The sequence below is a fragment of the Copadichromis virginalis genome, linkage group LG12 (assembly GCF_057382275.1).
Source record: "Copadichromis virginalis isolate Kocher_CV1m ecotype Utaka linkage group LG12, C_Virginalis_male_GT1.1, whole genome shotgun sequence".
NCBI classification, from domain to species: Eukaryota; Metazoa; Chordata; class Actinopteri; order Cichliformes; family Cichlidae; genus Copadichromis; species Copadichromis virginalis.
In genome coordinates, this window is record NC_140629.1 from 30,333,092 (window position 1) to 30,359,498 (window position 26,407).

Consider the following 26,407-nt stretch of genomic DNA (forward strand, 5'->3'; position numbering starts at 1 on the left):
CTACGTTGTGAATATACAAATGAATTTACATGGTGTACTACACAATATTGATATTGTGCAATACACAATGTAAAGTATATACATGTATTAAACATATGTTTTAAGAAACAAATTGCTCCGTTTTTTAAGCTGTCATCAGACAAAGCATAAGAAAACGGGCAGAAAAAAGACAAACATATAAACTTCAGTGAGTAGACATGAAGCACAAGCAAATTGAAATTCTTCTCAGCGTGCGGGGTTTCCTTCTATTTACACCAAAATAATTGTTCTTTGTTATATAAGAGAGCACTGGCGTAAGTAGATGTCTGGGCGTCCCTTGGTGTGCTATGTGACACATCCAAAAATTCGGTTGGCAAAGTCCTTCATGTACCAGCTGTCTCCGCCACCCGCGCGTACTGTTTGTTCCTTTGCGGTTACCGTACGTCATCGTTGACAACAATCATGGCGTCCTCAATGTCACTTCTCGGATTGGGACGTTTGTCTGCTTTTAATGCAGCTTCTAAAATGTTCTTGAATCCTATCAGGTAATTTCATATTAATTGTTTATCAGGTTTCTGTTCGCACTTGATACTCTGAGCTGAGTTTGTTTGAATTATTTAACTCCCAAGTCGACTACAGCACAGAAGCCGTGTGTCTGTTAGCTTGTCAGCGGCAGAGCACTTTAATGAAGATTTTTCTTTTTCTCTTTTCAAAATAGAGGTTTCGCACCTAACGTGGAAGACTTTATACACTAAACAACGTCAGCGCCTGCACGCTTTTATCTTGTAGTACACTGGGCTTGTAGATAATGTCATTGTCCTAACAGCACTTGCTTGCCCAGCTAATTGGCTAATGCTAGGGCGAGCTAGAAATCAGTTTAAAAGCTAACACAATTAAATGATGCTCACTGGTCTGCACAGCACGTGCTACATACCAGACCGAGACAACTTTATTAAATAAGTGACTCAGCCGACAGCTAACCTTACTGTAGGGAGCCTGGAAGCTAACAATTAGCATGAAAGTAATTCACTGCTATTGATAGAATACAGTGCTTCTCTCGCAGTAACAAATCTGCAAGTTATAGTTTGAGGTATTCATGTAGCCACCAGACCCCAACGATACTAACACCAAGAAAAGTTACCTGTGTTTGTGGAAGGATTTTAAACAAACTGACCCCCGTGCTGCTCCACTATGTGTTTTTTGCCACTTTTTACCACACAGTTATTTGCCACAGTTAGTGGGTTTTGTGACACTTTAAAAGAGTACCTCCATATCATAAATACTTAAATACAACAATATTTTCCGCATTCATATTTCCGGTTAGTAAGGACAGTTAAATGCGATGGTCGCTAATTGATGGCTTGCCTGGCAGTCATCGGCATTTCTTTTTAATCATTTCCTACAAGTCTTCCTCTAAAATCTTGAATGAGAAAGAGAGGAGGCTGAGCTGGAAGTGGCAGTTGAAGATGTTGACGATCTTTAAATTAAATCCCCCTTTAGCTGAAAGAAGAAGAATATAGACTTTCAGTTGTTCATCACTTTTTTTTTTTTAACATTTAGTCAGAGCAGAATTGATGTTGCACAACTGATTAAAAATTCACCATTGTCATTGATAAATGCCATTGGATTTTTCCATCATCAGAAATGATTCTGTAAGCTGTTACAACAGTTGACAGTTGTATTCACAGTTACTGTCTCCTTTGGGAGTTTTTAAAGAGAGAAATAATACGATGCATGCTTTTACAACTTTTATTATTCACACAATGGCATTATGTGCAGTGCATTAGCTGAGGTTATTAATAGATACCAGATTAGAATATGTAGTGTAACCATGTTGAAAATGAAATAAGACATTTATTTTGTTTTATAGAGTCTGGAAAGATGGAGATAATAAGAAATCATTGACTTGCACAGTATTTTCTTGGCAAAATCTGAAGTAATCTAAAAGTCAGATGAGTGATTGGATAAATCACAGTATTTCCTCAGCCATGTTGATGAGGAAGCATCCTATTACCCCAAGAAACTGACAGGGATAACAGTTAAATGAAAGCCAAAGGGCGAAAAGGAAAAAGCAAATGTATACCCAGTCATCTATGCTGTGTTTTTCAGTCATTGATGGGTTTTGCTACTTTTGTCTCCCCTGCTCTCAGGTTCACCTTGATTGTGTGGTTTGTTGTTGTTTTTTTGTTTTGTTTTTTTGTTTGTTGTTGTTGTTTAAATGTGTGATTTCTGTGTGTGGTTTTACACACAGAGCTGAGCTCACAGTTAAACAGATTCAGAGGTGAAGTGGGTGGATGAGGTAAAAAAAAAAAAAGAAAGGGAAAAAACTGCCTTTTACCATGCATTAAAAAGTGTTAAATATTTAAAATCTTAAATCTAAAACAATGGGAGAACTACTCTGTTTCATTCTTAAACCAGTTTTGGGTTTTATTTACAGACACATGATATACATTTTTATTTAAATGGTCAGAAATCAAAGGAAAGTGTGCAGATTTTGGTTAAATAAGGTATAAGAATCATTGCTTTATCTGTATGTTGTCATCGCGAATACTCCCATGTGTAGTTACTCCCCAAAGCTCCTTCAATGCCAGGAAAAATGCAGAGTAGGACTTTATTCATGTGATTAAGCTGTGCAATGATTACACCTGAAACTATATTCGTCTTTTCTTTTTTAAAAATCAGTTTTTATTGAAAAAATCAGACCTGAGACTGTAGTGAAATCTTAACATTCATTTGAAATAAATACAAAATTATGAATATATGGAACGTGCCATTCTGTGATGGCACGTTGCCGTTTTGTGATGGGGCACGGCTGCACTTTGACAAAGAGCCTCACAGTCCTCGCCTGACAGTTGACTACAGCCAACATTAAGCACGTCCTGTCATTAGGATGAGAGCGAGAGTCTGCCAGAGATTCACTAGACAGAACTAATAAGTGGCGGGGGGGATTCCCTCCTTGTCGCTTCCTTTTCACTGTACCCCCATCCCACCGCCTCCTCCAAGATCGTCAGCATTTCCAGAGCTTAACTTGTTTGTGTAATTTCTTTGTCACTTGTGTACTTTTGGTGCTTTGTGCTTAGCTTGTAATCACAATTAAATTTTTTTCCCAGGTCTACAAGCACATCAACACTGAGACTGGCAGAGAAACCAGGACAAGATACACAGCTTATTACAGTTGATGAGAAATTGGTAAGAATTCATCCCTGCTCAATCTGAGTTGTACATCGGTGTTTATCTGATCTTCTGTCTTCCAATTATTCTGCTGGGGGAAAAAAACTGTTAAAAAATTTTGTCATCTGCTGCCAAACTGAACTTGTCCTAGACAGTAGGCTTTTGTAACAATATGACAGTGATGACGAATATCATCATTTGTAGTTCAGTTCACAGCTCTGATTATTCCTATCCTCACAGTCCTTCTAGGTTTAAATGCCAGTTCATGAAAGAAGTGGCTACAACTATTTGAATGGCTGAGGAAATGGAATTTTTTCTAACAGGAGAAGTGGAGTAATATTCACGCACTGTAATGCAGTTATCTTCACTCAGTCCATTTACAATGTATAGTTTTGGGGGGGTTTTACATTATGAATGCCCCAATGATATAAATGTGGATACAGTAAATCATAAAAATATCTCACAGAATAGTGCAAAATTATTTTGTTAATGATAACAAAAACTATAGTCTCTGGTGCTTTCAAATACTCAGTCAAAAAATGGGGGCACTATAGTAAAGTATTGCCATACCATGTGCAGTATGTGTTTTATATCAGCTTCCCTGCCAGTACCTCCCTGCTTGAACATTTGCCTGGGTCAGTAGTGACTGATTACTGTGATCATTAACAGTAACACGTGATTTCTTTTGCTCTTTCTGAAGTTTCACAGATTCATCAGTTGTTTGAGGGCTCTTTGTTTGGCATCAGCAGTTATCAGATGCTTTGCATAATAGTTTTATTGCCTGTCGTGACAGAAATATTTCATAATGCTTGGTTTGTGCTACTCTTTCAATGTAAATTTAGAACAGACAGGCCCGAGTCAGCCTGTTTTGTTGGTAGCATATGCCCAACAAAATGATTTTGTCTAGACTTGTCGACTTTGTCTACTCTGCCTTCATTCAGTAAAGTACGCAGCTGCATTAGGATAGCTCCTAATGCAGCTGGGTGATAACAGAATTTTCTAAATCGATGCAGCAGAACGGTAAATGTTGTTTTCTGTGTCATACATTGACCTGCAAAGTAGGCAGTGTTATGTGCCTGTAGTGCCCAATGCTGGGCAATGTTTGGGACATTTGCTGAAGTCGCTGCAAACAGTTTATCAGGACTTTTCACAGCGCTTTCTGTAACCACAAAAAGCTTCATGGAGTGGTATTATCCAAATTAGAATTTGATGTTTACACATGCACGCACGAAACCGGGTTACAAGTGAGGGAAGTAATGTGTAGAAACAGTTTAGCAGCACATCTGTCTTGCAACCTCTTTGAATTTGGATTGTTAGTCAGGCAAATTAAGAAAATTCATCAGGGTTAGCTTGGGCAAATGGTGAAGTAGGGCTGCTCGATTATGGCAAAAATGATAATCACGATTATTTTCACTGAAATTGAGATCTCGATTATTTGACGATATTTATTTAACAATAACAATGTATTGAATAATGACTTTAAAGATTGTCAAAAAATAATATAAAATAGTGTGCAAATACTGATAACAGTGCAAATGTTTGCAATATAAAAAATAAATGAAAAATGAGTTCTGACTCCGCGAACCCATAATGTTTCCACACCACCGAAGTTTTTTTTTACCTCTCTTTTCAACCAACGGCAGTCACTCTCCTCTCCAAATAACTTCTGCTTAGCTTTCCGAACTTCCCTCAGGTCCTCTTAATCAGCGGTCCCCAACCCCCAGGCCTCGGACCGGTACCGGTCCGTGAGTCGTTTGGTATGAGAGAGTTGAGGCTCAGGTGTGAAATGTACAGTTTTCAGGGTTTTTATCGGTTTTCAGCATTATTTTGTTATCGTATTTATCGTTTACTCGGTTTTCCTTGGTCTTTTCACGTGTTATGAATAAATCTTCTTTTTTTCGGTACCGGTACTAGTTTTATTTTGTTGTATTTATCCGCAACACCTTAAAGGCCGGTCCGTGAAAATATTGTCGGGCATAAACCGGCCCGTGGCGCAAAAAAGGTTGGAGACCGCTGCTCTTAATTGTTGTTACACGTGTTCGAAATGCAGAGAGGTGCGCTCGATTTGCCACACGGAGCAGCGCGAGAGTAAAGCACGAGGGAGGGGCTAATAATCGGCTCAGTCATTTTTAATGATCGTTGAAAGCCCAGATCGTAATCGTGATTAAAATTCGATTAATTAAGCAGCCCTATGGTGAAGTCTGTTTTGGTTTTTTTGGGGGGTTTTTTGTAGTTTTTAAGAGCAATCAAAATGGATTTCTGGGTCCACAAATACACAAGGGCAAGAAAATGTCATCTGACATTTAGGATTTTTCAAATCTCTTATCATTTCTGTCTACAGTTTCTGGCCTAGTTTCTGACTTGCGTAACCTCTATGAAAGCAATTTCAGAAAGCAACTTTCAATGTGATTACTTAAAGATGCTGAAAGATTAAATCCCTATGAAGCCCTGTTCTTCTTTTTTCTTCTTTTACATGGTGTCTATGACTGGTCTGTTTTGGGTGAATACTGTTGCTCCAAAAGAACTGTTCCTTTTAAATCAAGCCCCAGTCAGAGAGAAGCTAGTTGACCAGGCAACGGTTACTTTACTGAATTACTTTTTCTAGGATGTGGTATAGCTCTGTTTCGCTTTAATCTTTTTTTGTTTTAGCATTAAGTGCTGAACTATAGTCTAAACAGTGATAACCAAGCATTTGAAGTGGTTAACAACGCACCAACTGTACAAAACAAAGACTGATCTTTGACATTACTGCTTTGTCATAGAAAGTTGAATTAGAAGGTTACGGAGAAAGAGTGAGTTTGGGGAGAATGTGGGAGTCTGTTGTGGACTTGTTTTGGGGCGGGGGAGCAGTATGGGCAGCGTCAGTGTGCTTTTGTCCCAGACCAAAGCTGGCCATACTGGCAGACAAACCTTTGGCTGGGCGGAGTGTCTGTCTCTGTCCTCTCAGTAGGGGCCACAGAGAGGCACAGCAGAGGAGAGGAAAAAAAGGGCCTCTAAAAAATGTGTGTGTGTGTTGGGGGGGGTGAAAGAAAAGAAACTAGCATGGAAAAAAGTTTGTGAGACACCCTGAGACTCACGAAAAAGACAGTGGCCACTTCAGTGTTGTTGGCCACAGAGGTTCCTTTGTAGCATGCTGTTACTGGCGACGAGGGGAAGTACTCTAATGTTCACCCAGACAGGCCGAAAAGAGAGGCCCTCAGCTGTTTACAGTACAGTGGCCTCCGTCTCACGTGGTAGAGGGCATTGAGAGCACTCTCCCTTTTGGGCATTCAGCATATGTCAGCACGCTAGTCATTCATCAGGCTGTCAATAAGTGTGAATTGCTTTCTGGTTTGACCAATCAAAGAAAGATCTCGATCCACTGAGAGGTTATTCAGGGTTTGCACGCCGTCTCTCTCGACCAGCCTGAGGAGAAAGTGGAGTGCTGCTCGTTGTGCAGTGAACATTTCTGAATAACCTCTTTCAGATGATATTGCATTTTGGCCTGGGCAAATGATATTTTGAATTCACTCCAAAAACTCTGCATGAACATTTGTCTGATACTCATTATCTTGTCCTTAGTTCTCGTGTGTCCAGAAAATGCAGACTTTACAAGAACATGGATCTCTACATTGTGTTTGGCCATCTCCATTACAGACGAATTTAGAATCTCCTGCTGGGTCAAAAATCAGGGAAAAGGACATTTAAAGTGATTTGGACTGCAGACAGAAAAAAGTTTTAAGTACTGATTAGTCACAGAAAGTTTTTATACTGACAGGGATAAGTCCAACTGCTTTTCTGAAACTGCCTTTCTAAGTGTCATTCACTAAAATTGCGTGGGTTTTTTTTTTTCCAAGTTAAGAGTAATTGTAAAAAAAAAAAGTATGACGATCTGCTTCTGTTGTTCATCTTATATGACAATAAGTAAAGTAGCTGGGTTTTAAACTGCTGACCAAGCAGAACAAACAATTTAATAATGCCATGCCTATTACGGTCATTGATTGATTGATTGGTTTTGATTGATTGGTAATTTATTTCAACATTTTAGACTTGCGAAAACACAAAATCAAAAGATTTATTGAGTATAAAAAAGTGCATTTTTTTTACACTAGATGTATGGGAGGAAAAAAGAATCAAGCAAAGGCATCATCTTGAAACAGTATTTGCATTTTCTTTTTTCTTTCTTTTTTTGCTTGAATAGTAATTGAAAGCTAAATTTGTAATTGAAATAGCATTTTGATATGTTACAGAGCCTTACTTACAGTAAAGTCTTTGCAGAGGAGATGATTTTGATTTTAGGGTTGACTGTAAACTTCTTTAGGTAGGTTTTGTAGGATTTGAGTGTTTTCACCTTTTTCCCCACATTTAAAGCTCTAAGTTTGACTTTTATGAGCAAAATTTCTGGGCCATTGGCTGATTTTCAGAAATGATGCCAAAGAAAAGGACGTGCGTGATGGTCCACCAGTGCCCGTAGCTGTTCCCCGGCGTGCCCATGCTGACCTGCTTTTGTTTGTAATTACTGTTTGATTAAGCATGCTGGGCAGCTCCCAGTGTCCGACTGGCTGGCCAGTGATACACAGCTTTATACGAAATGTCTACAACCGCAGTCAATTAGAGTCAGGCCTTTTTGCTTTACTCTCTGGTCCTTTGCACAAACAACTGTGGTTATAACCATAACAGCTGCTTCAATATGCAATACAATATCTCTCACTAACGCTTGAGTCTTGCAAACAGAACGTTTACTTCTCTTTCAGCTGTGGCCAAACGCGCTCTCTCTGTCCACATAAAGGCAACACCATAATCTTAAAGCGCTTGTGAAGCCTTGTTATAGAGTTCTCTAAAGGCACTAGGGTTTTATTAGCCAGAGAAGGACAGTTATTAGACCGTGGGGAATTGAGTGAAAAGGCGGAATGACGACGGCAAGAGGAGAGTGTAGGTATGTTCACTCGATGCTTGGCATGTTTACGTTTGATAAGTTTTTGGGTTTCTTTATTTCTTTATATAATTTAGAGAACAGCATTTGCTTGGCAAGATGTGACATCACATCTGGCTAAAAGATGTGGGGTTCTATTGCGGTAAGATAGATGAGTCTAAAAGCCTGTTGTCGGTTGTTTTTAAAGACAGAAATTGAAATCAGATTGAACGATCTTGTAGTTGAAACATTAGAATTTATTTTCACTGTCGGGCTCCCTGATACAAAATAATTGTTTTGCAAGTGTCAAAATCCCTTCAATCACCACCATAATCCCCCCCCCCCCCCCCCCCCCCACACACACACACACACACACACACACACACACACACACTTGGGAAATGGGGGAGAAACAAAAAACTAAAACCCACAAAAACTGCCATTCTAGCTATGAGGACATTGAGCACCACCACTTTAAGTCTGCAGTACAGGCGTGAATATCCTCTGTCGAGCCTCAGAGACAGAGTGACCTACAGTGGAGCAGACCACATTCACCACCCCATCAACCCGCTTTTCCCTCCCTTCCCTCCTCTTCCAGCCTTCCTCCTTCCTTTGCACATAGACAATTTAAGTATCTGTTTTGTCTGCTTGCCCTCTTACATGGCGCAGTTGTACGAAAAAAAATCTCTGCTCAAGTTTGAAGTAGTGGCTGAGAGGATGTTGGTCTTTGATGAATGGCAGACAAGAGGTTTTATTATGTATCATCAACTAAATAGTATTTCATTCATTAGCACTCTCTTCCATAGACTAACTCTCTGAAGAGGACTCCTCAGCTGGGGAGTTTTAGGAAGTGTCCAACTGCTAAGTGTTGTGTTTGCAGATTGGATGAAAAAGGATTGCTACTTCTGTTTGACAACACTTCAATTTATTCATTACTTGTAAGCTACCAGCTCTTTTTGTAATTTTGCAAGCTGCTTTTGGTATTCATAAAATGTGAGGTGCCAGACGATTAACCCCCCCACCACCACCACCACCACCACCACCGCCTTAACATGCTCTAGGAAATGATGCTTAAATAGTGTTGCTCTGTCTTATAGCTTTAAGTAATTGTTTTTCCTCACAAACTTGTACTCCACTAAGATTTTGAAACTTAAAAAGATACTCACAACTCACAGTAAGATTCAGTTGAAACGGGGCAAGTCTTTGCTTGACGCATTTTCATAGTTTGGGTTTATTTATAAATTGTTTTATTATAAAATGACATTTGAGATGCTCAGACAAACAAGTGTGTCTGCATCCAAAATATTCATAAATGACCCCTCCTCTCTCCTCTCTTTACCAGTATGTGTAATGTGAAATACAAGATGACTTTCATATACCAGCTGCTTCTTGTTCTCCAATGTTGAACCACTCCCACACATGAGCAAGCAGCATAATATTTGTTTCTATTAGAGATGCCCCCAGTGTCCAGTCAGTAATTGGCACACTTTTTCCACTTCAAAGACGTCTGAAGGTGGGAACCGGCCGAGGCTGATGAGTGAGGCTCTTGGTCTGGGTGTGGGCTGGACAGTGGGGCGTTAGGGGCGATGTGTTTGGGCTTTCGGCACATGCTGACTCAACATGATTCAGCTTTGGTGACCTTTTGACCCCTCTGGGTGCCAAGTTATAGATTTGGCATACAGGTATACATCCTATGATGAGCTTATTTGTGTGGTGGCAGCCCTGGTGTCTATAAAAATGTGACGGTGACGCTAGAAATGTTCTGCCAGAGCTAGTCATCCTTTGTTTGCTTGTTTGTCTGTTTGCTTGGTTACTGTACTAACTGGAAAACACACTGTGTACTTCAGCTGAGAACTGGAAACCTTAACAAGTCTAAAAAAACAGCACACCAGTAGTAATGTTTAGGTAATGTGAGCAGGGCTGTTTAGGGAAACAGACATTAACCAGTTAACCACAACATTAAGACCAGGACAGGTGAAGTGAATAACAGCGATTATCTCATTGCACTGCAATGTTCTGCTGGGGAAACTTTGGTCCTGGCATTCTTGTGGTTCCATCCTAGATGCATTAAACATGACAAAAAGCCCAAAGTGCTGACCTGTCCTCCAAACTTCCCAAACTTGCCGGTACGGTTGAGGAGCCACAGGGTAGTGACCAGAGAGCACAGAGTGTAAAAGCTCAACACCATCAAACTTGATCATTTGATACCAGCAGCTCCACGTTATTGTTGGCAGTTAGAAATTTTGGAAACGCTGAGTATGTTGAATGCTCATTTATGGATGATTCATAGGTCAGTGTCCAATGTTAACAAAGACCTGACTGAAATTGATTGAAAAAGGAACCAATCTCTAAAGGAAAACTTATAAAGACTTCAGAAAGTCTGGACAACTTTTGCTCAGGATTACTTTGAAAAATGACTCCTTGGAAGATAAAATTGAAAGAAGAGTGCTGTATATGCCAGCAGAAGAGTGCCAGATAATGTTTATATATGAGCTGAACAGGTAAAAAAGTATCATGGCTCATGCAAAACAACCCAGCTACAACTGCAGCCTTGTGGGGGTCACGTAAGGCCATATATGCTACTGGCCTTATTGTACTCTGGCTGAAACCCTGAAATCAATCATCTGTATCCACCCTGTTCTCCACGCTTTCTCACCTATCTGGTTTATTGGAGAGCTGATCATTCTCATAACTGATAACCAAGTCGTCCTGGATCATTGTAAGAACAGATGTGGCATTCCTTTATTTTATGTTTAAATAAATATTTTTTTAGTACCCAGTGGGAGTATCCAGTGATTAAGTGAAAAGACAGGGGCAATTAGTTCACTGAGTGATTAAACAGAAGGTCTTTATATGCACCTGTTTTTAATTCTTTGCCAAACCTGGGTACTCTGCAGCATAAAGAGCTAGTCTGTGTTCCAAGCAGTAGATATTTTCATCAAAATGGAATTAGATGAATAAAATAAATCATAAAATTTATCATTTATATTGCTTTACTTGGACATTTTCTCAAACATTCTTCACAAACTGATTTCAATATTCTTTCTTTTCTTTTTCTTTTTTCTTTTTTTAAAATCTTTTTGGCAACCACTTTTTAGGGTAAAATACATTTGATCTCTTTCATTACCTTTTCAGAAATGCAATGTATACCACAAAAATCCTTAAACCTTTATTGTGTTTGGATTAGATCTGCAGATAATATCAGGAATAATATGAAAAACACATTTTATATCACAGAGCAGGCAAAGGTGGGTTTTATATCCCTTTGTATAAACTGTGGGAAATGAACTGCAGGAAATGTAGACATTCACCTGCAAATCATCTGAAGCTGACAAGATCGGTTAAACAATATGGGAAGAGTGGAGGCTGGAAGAACACTTGGAGAAACAGACATCCACACCCGGCATCTTGACTTCTTCAGCAATTAAAATAGGCTGTAGTCTTTGTCTTCATTGGCGACTGGTTTCTATATTTGGAAAAATAACTGAGTCTGATTGAAGATGGCTTTGAGAATAGAGCTGTCATCTCAGCGTGCCAGGTTTAAAGACTTTGATGCAGTTATACCAGTCGTTGCAAGTCAGTTTACGCAAAGAAACATCTTTGACTGGTGTACAAGCTTCTTGAATATAGATATTTAATGCATAAACACACATCCCTGTATATTAGTTTTGAAGGTGAACTCTGTATTTCTTGAAGCTAAAATAAAAGAACTAACACCATAATAATTCTCCAAAGTTTTTACGTACTGCTTCTATAAATTATTCACTACTATGCAGGCTGCTGATATATGATAAACCTTCAAACTCAAGTATCTGTTGTCCAAACTGGACTTCCAGGTGCACATCTGGTTCTGGTTCATCTCCTTCAAACATGAACTGATCATCAATGACCAAAGAAGGAGATGAAAATAAATGGAAATTAGACCAGTAGATTCCTTTGTCAGGAAGATAGACATTGCAAGTCTTTGTATTTAAAATATTCAATATTTTGGACCCGAATGAGTAAAGAATCAGGTTTGAGGTTGTTTGAAGGAGTGCTTTTCATATTTTGGGTCAAAGTTGTTTTTCTATCTGCATTTCCTTCTGAGCAAACAGCTGTCTGCTCCCCACAGTGTGTGAGTGCTGGGAGAGCCACAAATACAAATGTGTGTTCATCTATATTTGTGAGCATTTTGATTGATAGTTATTCATTCCCAAGTCTCACACATCTTAAATGTCAACCATCACAACTAATGGCCAAACCTGTACCCTAACCTAAACCTAGTTGTGACTTTAACCCGAAAGCCAAGACTTCACCCTCAAACAGGCCTTTAAAAGGAGGTGGGCCAGCCAGAAATGTTGTCACTTTGATCTAAAACTCAAACTGATTTCCACAACGACAGATGGACATTTATTTATGTGTTATGTTTGGTTTCCTGTGATATATGACTTCATTCTCTCATGTTGTTTGGATGAGCAGTTCCCAAGACTTAACAGACAGGCACGTACACATTTAGCGAATGTAAAGGTGGCCTCGTTTCAAGAAATGAATGATTGCCTGCATGTGTTAGAGTGGACATCAGTAAAGTGGAGCTACATAAATAACCTGGGTTATACTTTATTTGAATGGATGCTGCACTAATTAATAAAAACAGTACATTTCACAAATGTTTAATTTGGAGGTATTTGGGCATCCAGCTTCCCTCTATAAAACTATTCTTTATCATTTTCTTTCTTTGGTATCTCACCGCTTCCTACAGTTTTTCCACCAGACTTAAGCAGACTGAGATTTCTGTCTTGTTTACACCAAAAATTTCCATCCCAGTTCTCTGTTGGAGAATTAGGGGTACTAGCTTTCAGCATTCTGGTGGGCCCAGTGGCCCCACAGCGACAAGCCCCTGTGCTCTTTATTTGGCACGTAGCCTGGAGGTGTCAGAAATATCGACACGCTTTCACGTGACGGAGATTTTGCCAGCCATTACCCCCCCTCTTTGTTAAGCCCTGCATTCTGTCTGCCCAGCCAGGTATTGTAGGGTCCCGTTAAGGCCCTGTGAATAGTGTCAAACTTGATAGTTCTCATTTCGCTTCCTGTACATGGCAGAAGAAAAAGTGCCCACCGTGTGGGTTTTCCTTTTGTGACGGTCCTCTCTAGTCTTCCTGGGAACACACTGCATTCCAGCCACAATCGTTCCTTTTGTGAATCTGGGTATTGTGGGTGAGCTTGTTATGCCGATAACCCTCCAAGCTTTCAGAGTAATGCATGCAAATATCAGAAGTCTAGACTTGTATTTTTGCAAACAATGCCAAATAAGCAAGCAGAGGTTTTTCAGTGATTTAGAGCGTTTGTTTTGACACATTCTCCCTTTTTGTGCTCATCCACACCCAACCTTAGGTTGCGCTACATCTGGAGAAATTATTGCAACAATTTACCATATATGTCACGTATTTTCACAATAGTTACATGTAACTATAGTGTGGCCTGCTGATCCCAAGAGTGTTATTTCTAATGTGTCTCATAGAGGGACGTAATGGGTTCAATCGCCTAGAACAGACCAGAAATTCCACGTTTTATAAAACTCTGCAAGTTTTTCTTAATGCTCTCTTTTAGAATAGAGAAACCTTTGGAGCATAGCCTTTTGGAAATAAAAAGTTACAACTTGCAGGCATTTTAAAGCATTTTTGATCACCTGCTGGAAAAAAAAAAAAAAGGAGAAACCCTTCATCTTATTTTCTTGCTGTTTAACACTGTCTTGTGTGTTATTGTGTCATGAACCATTACCCCCTCTGGGTGAAGAGAACATGTTTTCTTCCTCTTTGTGACAAGAAGGAATTGTTCGGGTTAAGTAGATAGGGCAGCCGGAAATAATTACCAAGCACTTGTGACGGTTTTTTTCCTCCCCCCTTTTGTTCGTCTTTTCCCTTTCATTTTAACGATCTTTTCAATGTTCAGATCTTGTTTATGATTGCATGGCAAAAGATGTTTCACTGAAACAAGCAGTAGTTTAGCAGTTGGACCTGTAATTTACTAGGCTTAAATACCATTGGAAGCTCCTTTGCCAAGAGGAAGACGGGCTTTTGTGTGGAGCTCATGCAAAATGACCCCTTTCTACAAATCAACTGGCAGATGACAGACAATGATGAAAATTTGATTCTTTGAAGTTGTAATGGCCATTGAAATGTGTAAAATTCTTGTATTGAAAGGAAAGCTCCCTGGAAAGCCCTCAGTCTTGGGTGGCTGCTGCCTGCGTGCTGGGAGGTTCATCTGTGTTTTGTCGCCGACTTCCCATTGCTTGTTTGCTAATTCCCTGAAGAATTGGACCAGATCTTTGATAGGAGCTCCAAGGGGCTCCAGTTGCTCAGGAATATGCATTCAGTGCACCCTCATCCAATTGTCGTGCTGTCCTACTTCATGAAGGTCTGCAACTAATTGAGGATTAGGAATTAATTTCAGAGATGGCCATTATATTTGTTTTATATTTTACATTTTTTTGTTCTCTAACTTCACGATTGACCTTTTCAAAGTGTGCGTACGCCCAAGAACCAGTACCACTGCAGACAAAGTCCAGACCTACACAGCAACAAGTACATTCATGCACCTTTGTGTATTTTCTTGGCAATGTATTCATGAAAAAATCAAGCCAAGAGAGATTTGCTATATATACAAGTAATGGTGACTTTTTGTTAATGTCAACATGTGCAAAAAATGTTATTTAAAAAACAAAAAATAAATAGAAAATGCAGAACTACCACAAAAACAAAAACATGGGAAAAAATAGAATAAAACTCCATCCTGTCACAGTTGTAGGAGTACACCTTGATTTCTATTATTCAGAGTAATTAAAAAGAAAATTTGAACTATTTAAGGCTCTAATATATACTCTTTACACACATTAAACAACTGTTTGTTGTGGTATTGGTGTAAAAGAGAACGATAGTAAAGGTAATGAAGGCAAATTAATTCGTTATTAATAAAAAAGCATTAAAAATAGTTATTTTGTTTCTATTTTTCTTTTACATGTGAAATACTTGTTTTTAAATCTCTTTTCAAATTAACAATATATGTGATGTAATCACAAATTTTGTTACTATTTAGCATTGAAATGGTACACATGTATATTTGACTTAGTAACATATCCAAACCAATGCAGACAGGTTAAAGCTGAGGAAAGATTCAGGGATAGTTATTCACACCTGTGCTGCCAGTAACAACCCAAACTTTAGCTTGTTTTATGGCACCTATAAAACAAAGTTAAAAAAAAAAGTATTCAATTCTCAGACTTTTTTGTGTTTTATTGTTCTTTGACATCAAAGATGTACTGAACCCCCTTTTTCCACCTTAATATTTTACAGTGGGAATAAATCTAAGAGATTGATGTGAAGTACAAAAATATAAAACATGAAACATTTGATTACATAAGTAACTTTTATGGCCATCAAACATTTTCCTGACCTCTGTTCTCCTGACATTGAGCTCTTAAAACATGTTGCTAAAGTTGTATTTTTTTTATATCTGCAGGCTGACATCAAGTGTTTTCTTTGAGAAAAGCTTACGTTTCGCATGAACTCCTAATGTTCGCAAGGAGAGAAGAAGTCATGAATAATCTAATCAAAATAGAACACTTCATGTGGACTGCTGGCAACCAAAAACATGTTGTTGGGTTTTGGGTTGGTTGTTTTTTTGTTTTTTTTTTAATAAATGGAAATTATTTATTAATTTCTTGTAAATCTGTAATTGCCAGAGTTTTCAGTCTTAGTCACACAGGCCTAGAGCTCAGTTGGCGACTGCTGGGCAGCAACTGGTAAATAGAGAAAATGTGCATTCCCCAACTGGTTATGAGTCACTGTGAAATCAATTGTTAAAGCCAAAGTCATGAAGGCCTAGAGGCTGGCCATTGACCGAGTGGGATCCAATCGGTGAAATTGTTTGTGAAGCGGTACATGTGATGCACAGATATCTTCCCATTTGCTAAGGTGAAGATTGAAGGGGCTGCAATCTTCACAAAGTAAAAGTTTGACCCTTTAAAACATGGCAGCTGTCCATCTCTCTGTAGCTTTTCATTTACTCTGTGCAACTTGTCTGCTGGAAGTTTCACAGTCTGTCATCTTCTTAAAAAATCAGGCTCTGGTTGTTAAAAGGCACAACTTCTAATATGAAGATGAACGTTTTGCATTTCCAGTTTGGAAAGTTGTAAGTCAGCATTTGGAATATGCAGAACACCATCAGTAACCAGTGTGATTACTACTATTGTGTAGTAATTGTAATTAATTGAATCCCAAGAGAAAGTATTTCATTGCATAGCTTAAACTGTCACACAGTTGCCAGTTAACAGTGAAACATCACAGTTCTCCAAAAGTTGATTCTGTTCATCTGGACGTAACGTTTTGTGGAAGAAACGTTTCGTCACTCATCCAAGTGACTTCTTCAGTCTCAGCTGCCTGCAGGTTTATAAACAGTACATTTGCATAATGACTGAAACTAGCACCACTGAAGGAACAATGGGCTGGGAGTGAGTGACAAAACGTTTCTCCCACAAAACACTGGGAGAACAGAATCAACTTTTGGAGGTTTACTTACCTGGATGATTGAGCATGCATCAAAACATCACAGCTGATAATCAAGAGGAAGACCTGGCTAACCAACAGGATTTGCAGCACATTTGTGTTCAGTCATCTCACATCTCCACCAACCAAAGGCTGTAAACCACGCTTCTGTTGGGAGGGAGTTGTTACACAAGCATACGTGAAAAGGAGCATTTGAGGGGTTGTTTTCACATTGTTTATTACAAGTGACTTGCAGAACACAAGTAGTAATTGGTGCGTGACATCAGTTGTAATGCTGGATAGTCATGAGGTCAAATGAGGCCACACTTTAGAAATTAGAAGCACTCTCCTAGTTTAGATTTTTATCCTGGTGTTTTGTTAGTTTATTGTGTTTAATTTCTGTGTCCTTTAGGACATCACCACTCTGACAGGAGTCCCAGAGGAGCACATCAAAACTCGTAAGGTTCACATCTTTGTGCCAGCCAGGACAGCCATGCAGTCCGGCGTGAACACCACCAAAAAGTGGAAGATGGATTTTGATACTAGAGAGCGCTGGGAGAACCCACTGATGGGCTGGTCCTCAACGTGAGAACCTTCCACCTCCTGATTCCTACAGCACATAAACTGACATTATAGAACCTCTGCACACAGTTGTTGAATTTTGGATTCTAATGCCTTGTGTTTCTATTTTAGAGCTGATCCCTTGTCCAATATGGTGCTGTCATTCTCCTCCAAGGAAGATGCCATTGCTTTTGCAGAGAAAAATGGTAAAGAATTTTTCAGCCTTTGGTTAAACAATATATCTGTTTCATCATTTTAAAAGTGACAAAACACTGTAACAAAGAAGTAGAGAAATAAGTCTCACCACTCAGTAGTCCTCTACAAACAGGCACATCGATTTTATGATACATACAATCTCCATGTATTGACTCACCAACCACGTAAATAGTTTTTATCTGGATTTTGTCATTTGTTTCTGGCTGCAAGACAAATAACTCTCAGCAGTGAAGTGAGCAGACTGTTGGACAGGCAGTGGTTCATTGTTAGATACTGCTGGTGGTGTTTAGAGTTGTGTTGTCAGTAGTTTTGTGGCATTAACCCCATGTATGATGTATCTGGACTTAAAATGGATCAGTGTACACACTCATTTCTTCTGGTCTGAATCAGTTGAGTTTGTATGCTTTTAGCCTTTTCTTGTGATTTTTAGGGTTCTTTTCACATAAAAACCCCCACAAAATTAACCAAAATGCTAAGAATGCGAGTGGAAACTTAACAGATTTTACATTGATTTTATGGCTAGTTGCTACAGTTTTGTAATCTGCATGTTTCTGGTATTTCTGACCCAGAAAGCAAAGCATACCTGGGCTATGGGAAGGCTGTTTGGGTTGGATCCAGGGTTGTTCACGTTCTCACCATAAATGAACCACTCTGGAGTTTGTTTGGAAGTGGACCGAGGCCACCTCCTCTGAAGGGTCTCGGTGCCGTTTACTGCACCTGAGTGCGTTTACTGTGTTTACATCTGCACAAACGAATCGCACGGAAACGAACCAGAGTTTGATTAAACTGTGCAGGTGTCAAAACAACCTCAGCTACTGCATCTAACACAACTGACCATCCAGAGCGGTAACATCATTATTTCCACGGTCATGTTTGCATATTTTAACATATAAATCATTTACAGTATATAGTTATTTATATATCAGGGGATATATAAACTGTGAGGGGAGATGTACCTGTGACCAGATTCTTTCAGGTAACTTTGCTTTTAAAAAAATTAATTTGGTGTTCCCAGTTGACCTTTTTAACCAAAAATGGTGATGGTGGGGATCCAAGCACCTTTCTTATACCAACTAATAAAAGATCAAAGGAATGCTTTTAATGGGCCAACCAGCTCATTAGACAATCGACTACAGCCCTGTTTTAGTAAAACAAAATGAGGTGGTTTTCTGTGGAGCTCTAATCAAGTTCATTTTTGACTCAGAATTGAACCATCTGGGAAAGTTTGTTGAAACCAAGCAAAGGAAACGGGCTTACTCTGTTTATTGCACCGAAGAGATTAGAGCCGTTCTGACTACACACAGGTCGTTGATGTCTACAAAACACCTCATTGCGGTTGGAGCTCGTCCAAAAGGAACATACGTGACGTTATCAGCCCCATCATTTACTCTGATGTTTTCTTTCAGGTTGGAGCTACGACGTAACAGACAAGAGGACCTCAAAGCCACGGGTGAAATCCTACGGAGCAAACTTCTCCTGGGACAAGAGGACCCGGCGGTCCGCCAAGTAAACTGAAGACGCCCACCTGTTAGGTGGCCTGACCTGCAGCAGACCTGTATGATTCTTGTCAATAAATGCATAATTATATGAGTAAACCAAACATTTGTGTCGTAATCGCTTTTTTTCTTCAAACATTCACCTCATTACCGACTACCTAATGTAGTCCATCCAATTAATGAAGTGTTTGCTCTCCAAGTCGAGCTGTGCAACAGCAAAACAAAGGGGACGGTATTATTACAATCTGAACCTGTTTAAAAACAGGGATAAATACGTCTGTAGGCCAAAAGCAGTGACATTTTTCCTGTGTGAGTGTTTGTTTCCATCCGGTTACCCTGATTGTTTCGATGTTTGGAAAGCTGCACAACTGGAATTTAAATAGGACCTTGCAACATCTGTGCAGCAAAGTCATTTCTTTTACAATCCAAATCCAAAAAAATGTTAACTATCATTTAATGAGGCGTGCAACACTAACTTGGATTTTGATTTCACAAGTTTTGGAACAATAATCCACATAAAATTAGAGCTGGAAAATATTCCACTCATAGTTTAGGTTTGTAAAATATCAAAAATGTTGCCTAATTTCTCTTAATAAAAAAAAAACAAACAAAACAAAAAACAGCATCTTAGAACCTTGCCGAATATTCATTTAACCGAATGGCAAGTAAAAAGCTACAAATCCTGATGAGTTGAAATCAGAAATAAAAGAAAATAAGACTTGTAATGCTGAAAAATAAGATTTAGATCAGATCTGTTTTACATGAATCACACAAACTCTTCTAGTTTCAATGGCCTTGAAATGCTATTTGCCTGAAAGCCAAATAACACAAGCCAATAAAAGTATGCTGGTCTCACTGTGGAGGTCAATTTCAGAACTTTAGTCATAAATTCCCTAAAATTCCAGCTATTTACACTTGGCAGCGCACTAGTTGCCAGTGCTTGTATTTGCTCTTTGTGTTCAGTAAACAGTGGTGTTACTTTGCGCCGAGTCCCCCAACCTGCGTGACTGCACTGATATTCGCACACCAATCATGGGCGCCTAATTGGTATAGACCTTCATTAATTACCGCACTGCATTGCAAATCTTTCACAGCCTTGTGCTCGCTATTTATTTTGTTCTGTCACTCGGCATATCAAAAGTGCCGATCTGATATGAGCGTAATGGTCCATCTGAAGAGCAGGGCATGAATGACAGCATGTGTTGCTTTTCCCCTTTGAAATCCCCTCAGAGACGCAGCGGGGGAAACGTTCTTGGCACAACTTTGTACCATAAAAGTTGAAAGCATTCCTACAGTCTTTGCCTATAAGCACAAAAAAATTAGGTGAAATGAGAATGGCAGCACAGTGGCATTGTTCGAGACCATCGCCGCAACGCAAACATCAGCGATGCAACGACTCTCATCAGTAAACGTGAGCTTTCAGGCCTTAGGAGACACAAAATGGTGTTACTCCTTGTAACCTTGTTTCCTAGTTTCTAATTACGCATGAATCTTGCTCTGCTGTCACACTGGTGAATAAAGATGGAAGTCATTATGTTTGTGGTGCTCATAGCAGCTAATAGCAAACATCTTAAACAGCTTTTAGTGACACTTGTTGTACAAATAAAGAGCATGAATTTCACTCAACAAAACTGGAGCACAGATGTCAACCACAAAGCAAGCCATTGTAAAACTCTTGGACACAACAGATTTAATGCTGCCTGAGCTTTTAGGTTCACAGCGACAGTATATACACTCAATACAGCATTGTGAGTGAGCATATCCCCTTAGCCGCTTGTTAACCCAAATATCTAATCAGATTGCAGAAACTCCTAGCAAAGCGAGGTCTGAGGAGAATGGCCAGATTGCTTTGAGCAGATAAGAAGACAACAACAACTTAACCACGAATAACAGCCAAAGTATGCAGAAGAGCATCTCTGAATGTATCAGATGGGCTACAGCAGCAGAAGACAACACCAGGAGACAAGAAACTGAAGCTACAACTGACACAGGCTCTTCTGCAACATTCTTTCCTTGTAGCGAAACAGTTCAGGCTGCTGCTCCTGGTGTAATTGCATGGGGGATATTTACTTGGCACACCTTGGATCTCTTACCAACTATATAGTACCAACTAAGCATCGTTTAATCCTCACATCCTACCTGGTACCGTTGCTGGTGTATGCAGCTCACTGTTGAGTTCACTGTACTCAAATTAGTGTATTTACACTACAGCACACACACTGCATATCTGGCTCGTAGAGCTGGATGTGCACCAGGGAAGCACCTGCTCATTACCGGTATTAGTGTTTTGTAGTGTTTTCAGTCACTAACAGTGTCATAATGTTTTATTGTATTATGGGTTAAGTAATAATTGGCCTCACCAGCTGGAACGTACACCGAGCAGCTGCTGCAGTCGGAGACACACTTCAATCCTGCATTCAAATTTAACTGCACTGACAGCGAAATGTAAGCAGTTTGGACACTTCTGTAGAAGTTATAATTCTACAAATAGTGTTCAATCTATGAAATCCTGATTGAATTGTTTTATTTACTGTTTGAGAAGACTACAAGCTGTTATCATAAAACTAAGAGAAATAAATCCATCCATCCGCACCCTGTTGGACAGCATAAAGATCATCATTGAGCCCAAGCATCCTGCTTCTACTCAGCAGCTGGACGTGACAGTTGTAGTTTGAACGTTTGCCAAGATGTTATTTGCAGAGCTTCTCTAAATGATACAAACACACACACACACACACTGCTTTCTGGCCCTCAGTGACCTGATGATCACTCCTGTCTGTGGTCGCCCTCTGCTGTGAATTCCCCAACCAAAGCAGCGAGGCACGCAAGCCGCCTCGTCCGCAGCCAAAGACCAGCTTCCTCGTGTGTGTGTGTCTTTGTTGTGTGTTTTCATCACAAACACTGTGTGGACCCGAGCTTGTTTTGAAAGGCACAGATTAATGATGACTTTTGGTTATGCAAACAAGAGCTCACAGCAAGTAACAGTGAAACAGAACCTAAAGTGTGCTGTTTGTTATTCTTACATCATTGCGTACACTACAGACTCGTGCACTAATGATCTTATTACATGCTAAGACAATAAAAACAGCTTGGCAGGCTTGTCTTTTAATAGGTTTGTGTAAGAGGCTCCGTTTATTTTCTTTCATAGATTGATTCCTATGAAAGAAAATAAAAGGAGCTTTCTGACTTTGTGTCAGTTCACCTAAATCACACATTAAAGGCTAAAATTTATAAGAACTGATGCAGCAACAGAATTGCACATAAGCACAGCACTTTTTCCAACTATCTCTTCTTGTCTCTGTGTATGAGTTCTTTATGGGCAACAATAAAGAACAATGAGTGGGGCTGATTTATAGCTTTCTGTTTTTTTGTGATTTATTTCGTATCATAGGTATTTCATTTTGTTTTGATTGGCCAGAAACGCACATTCCCGTCTGGTTATTTCAGCTAAGAAAAAGTTCCTAATAGAGTTTCCAGAAACTGTACTATGTCATCATATACAATACTATCCAAACGTTTTAGATATTTAGGTTGTCATCAGTCAAGCAAAACTATCAAGGAGGTTCCCAAATTAATTGTATTTCGTGACAACAAGCCCAATTACAGAGTCATAAAAACTTATCTTCAGTGACAAGGAGAACAGTGAGTCCTGCGGCAGATGGTCTGGCGCCGACAACGGCACTGATCTCAAAAATCATGCGCTCAGCTTGAGATTATATGAAGAGACAGAAGACATGAAGACAACTTGAAAACTCTCCAAAACGCTTGAAGTGATCTGCCTGCCAAGAACCTTGAAAAACTGAACAAGTACAGAGTGAGCGAGGTCTTAAAAGCAAAAGCTGGAAACGTCCTGACAGATTATTCATCATCCTTACTTTACTGTATGTTGATACTGTGATATAGTTTTACCTCTCAAACCTGTGTGCCATCTACACCCACCACCCATTTTATAAGGTTAGCACAAATATCTAATCAGCCAATCACATGGCAGCAACTGTATTTAGGTATGTAAACATGGTTAAGATGACCTCCTGAATGGAGGGGGGGATTTAAGTGACTTTAAATGTGGCGTGGTTGTTGGCTTCAGACAGGCTGGTCTGAGTATTTCAGAAACTGTTGATCTACACACACCCATTCTACGGTTTACAGAGAATGGTCTGAAAAAGAGAAAATATCCAGTCTGGATGAAAATGACTTCTTGAGGGGGCAAACGGGATTGGAAGGCAGCAGAAACTCAAATAACCACCCACTGCAACCACAGTATACAGAAGAGCATCTCTGAACTCAAAACACAGATGAGGCGATTGGCTACAGCAGCAGAAGACCACAGTGGAATGGATCCATCCCACCTTGTATCAATGGTTCAGGCTGGCGGTGTTGGTGCCCTAGTACCAACTGAGACTACCCGAGTATTGTTGCTGACCATGTTCATCCCTTTATAAATCTCCTAATAATACAGGATTAATGCACCATGTCACAAAGTTTAAACGAGCTCTGACTGGTTTCTTGAACATAACAATGAGTTCACTGTCCTCAAATAGCCTCGCCGGTCACCAGATTGCAATCTAACAGAGCACCTCTGGGATGTGGTGGAACAGGAGATTTGCATCATGGATGTTCAGCTGACAAATCTGCAGCAACTGTGTGATGTTATCATATCAATATGGACTAAAATGTCTGAGTAATGATTCCAGGAGCTTGTTGAATCTGTGCCACAAAGAGTTGAAGCCATTCTGAAGGCAAAAGGGGTCCAAACCCAGAACCAGCAAACGTACCTCACAAAGTGTCCAGCGAGTGTATGTTTTGTCTGCCGCTCCAGTACAATAAATCTGAATAGAGTTTCTTTAAGGTATTCGAAACACTTAAAATTGAAATCAATATTTATTTATTTTAACCAGAAGCAGCGAGCTGATTGAGCCCAGTTGGGAATTATCCTGAAAAAGATTTTCACAAAAAAACTTAAATTTGAAGGAGTTATTTGATAGTTTTAGCCCTCTAAACAGAGGCTCCTCTAACATCTACTGTGCTGGAGTGACAGTAGAGATTTCCTACCTCATTTACATCTGATATGAACATGCAGTCTGTATCTGGATAACTTATCAGCCGGGCCACATGTGGAGGTGGTGCTGTGATCTCATTTCAACCAGGTGTAAAAGTAATCTGTACAGTGAAAACACATTTAAAAACAAGAGAGAGCGGGAAAAAAGCAAAACAGAAAACCAATCTCAAAAGGTGAAAGGTCACCTGACTCCACCTCATCTTGCCAACTAAAACAAGGCTGACTGAGACCACAGGAAGAAGCAGCAACTATCAGAGATGTAAGGGGGGAAGAAAAAGCTGTGTTGTTTCCACTTACCTGAAACTTACCATGTGTGGTCAGTCAGTCACACCTACATAATTTGCAGCTTGATATCAGAACAAATTGTGGGAAGGAAGTAGATAAGGAGAAACATTTTAATACCAGGTGGAAATGCAAAGACTCGTGGATTAGATAGCATTCTCCAGATAATCGTATCCAAATCTGGACTGCATTTTAAAATGAGGCTGGCTGATCTGAAATCCTGGATAAGGATAAGACGAGAGGCATTAATTAATTTTAAATGAATTTTCTTCTTTGACACGTTGATATTGTCACCGACCAATCCTAGTTAGTGCATATCTTAAAGCCAATGCCTTTGTTCTGATTGTGTTACTAGGCTTAAAGTGCAATGGTTTCCACTGAAGGCAAATCTTTTTAAAAAATAAGAGCAGGTGACTGAGATAAGGAAGGCTGTATAGTTCCCCAGTGCTTCTGGGCTCCATGGCTTCAGCAAACCTTACACTAACAGGAGTAAACAGTCCTATTTGTTTGACACTATTTTCAGATGTGCATTGATACAGGGTTTATTCCTTAGAGCAGAGGTATCGAACATAAAGCCCGGGGGCCAGAATCAGCCCGGAAAACTCTTGTAACCTGGACGGCTTTGGAAAATCTGAAGGAGTGCACAGATTTTGAACTTTTAACTCTATTTTCACAAATTTTAGAGCTTTTTTTTCCTTCTCTTAAAAATATCCCTTCATTCATATAACACCAAATTAATTAAGTAATAGATAAACAATTAAATGACAAAAAGTTCCTGTTTTTCCACTATCTACTATATAAATTTATGCTTTTCATGGTAAGTTCACAGAAAAAAGTACATTTTCTTTTCTTTTCTTTACAGGACAGTCTGGCTGATGAACTACCAGAATTTACACATTTATCGTGTTGTTTCACTAAAAGTGAAACACAGTAGCTTGTATGTGGCCCACAACGTAAAATTAGTTTGAAATTCCTGATTTGGAGGCTGGATTTCTGTGGCACCGAAACCAAAAAAAATGGCAGTGATAGTGTGTTTCACTGATGTGTTTTTGGACATCACGGGTACTTGAGTGCAGAAGAACATTATATGTGCGACAGTGGCGCACACACTACATAATCAGATCAATTCATTGGTGGTTTTGGTCTTTTTATGGCAAACGTTGACAACGAGAACAGTATAAAGCTCACCAGCCTGGATCCTTAGATGCACAGCCATGTGTTGAGTGTTAATGAAAGGTAGCAGGAAATATTTGAGGCATGCTGCTTGATTTCAGTGTTGCTGTCTTCAAAGCAACGCTGTTAGATGGCGCGACATCCCGCCCCCTCCTCCTTCGCTTCTCAAGTCTCCAGCAGAAGAAAGGCCGGGGTTAGGAAGGCCCTCTCCTGGGACTGAAGGCATCCACACCATAACACACTCATGTTCCGCTATTTATCAGTTGCTGTATTCATCTTTTCTGTTTTCCTATTCACACCACTATCAGGTTGGATGTGACACCACCCCCACAGAAGGTCAGGATAACACCCCGCACCACTACCACCACCACCACCACACACATACAAGCACACTATAGAGTTATCCTCCTTGAAAGAGATCAAAGATGCTATTGATTGGTAAAGAAGACAAAAGGTAGCTGAGGTGGTTAAAGTAGGCCAGTTAGCATGCCGATGCCTCTGCGTCTGTTCTAATGGGGCGCTGACGTTCAAGATAAATTCCACTGGTGAATGTTTAACATCCCATTAATGGGTAGAAGAGACCATAGAAATGTCTCTACAGCCCTCAACAGCTTTCTCAGGCATAAATCACTTTACAGCATGTTTTTGGTGCAAGTTTTGTGTCACGTGTCTTTGCGCAGGCCTTTAGGTGAATAATAAATTGAACCCACGTCCACACTAATCTCCTCGTTGCCAAATTAAGTGCAACTTTTAAAAATGTCTGGAAAAGCAATTCATATAGCCTCTGTTTGAAGTCGTCTGGCACATGCTGGGTGACGATGAATTGTCCCCCAAAGAGTTAATTGATGGAGAGGAGAAAACCTTCAGGGAGGGAAAAGTTCAGTTTTCTACCTCCCCGTCCTGTTTGAAGGAGATGTGAGTTGGCAGTGCAGGAGAGGCTTGAAGATTAATGTTGCAAAAGGGGGCTCTGACAGCCTTTCCGCTGGTTGTGGTTCTCTTGGGTGGCCCGATTGGTCTTGGATGTCACTTTTGCTACTTAATCTTGTGTATGTGAACCAGG

At 39.7% G+C, this 26,407-nt stretch overlaps 1 protein-coding gene across 1 annotated transcript; it reads left to right on the forward strand.

The window, feature by feature from the left end:
- The first annotated feature begins 386 nt into the window (after nucleotides 1–386).
- On the forward strand, nucleotides 387–18,937 carry ndufs4 (NADH:ubiquinone oxidoreductase subunit S4). Its single transcript, XM_085475989.1, has 5 exons — nucleotides 387–524; nucleotides 3,090–3,168; nucleotides 16,973–17,145; nucleotides 17,254–17,327; nucleotides 18,744–18,937. Exons 1-5 carry the CDS (start codon nucleotides 442–444, stop codon nucleotides 18,845–18,847), a joined length of 513 nt encoding a protein of 170 aa, XP_085332115.1. The 5' UTR covers nucleotides 387–441; the 3' UTR covers nucleotides 18,848–18,937.
- Nucleotides 18,938–26,407: the final 7,470 nt, after the last annotated feature.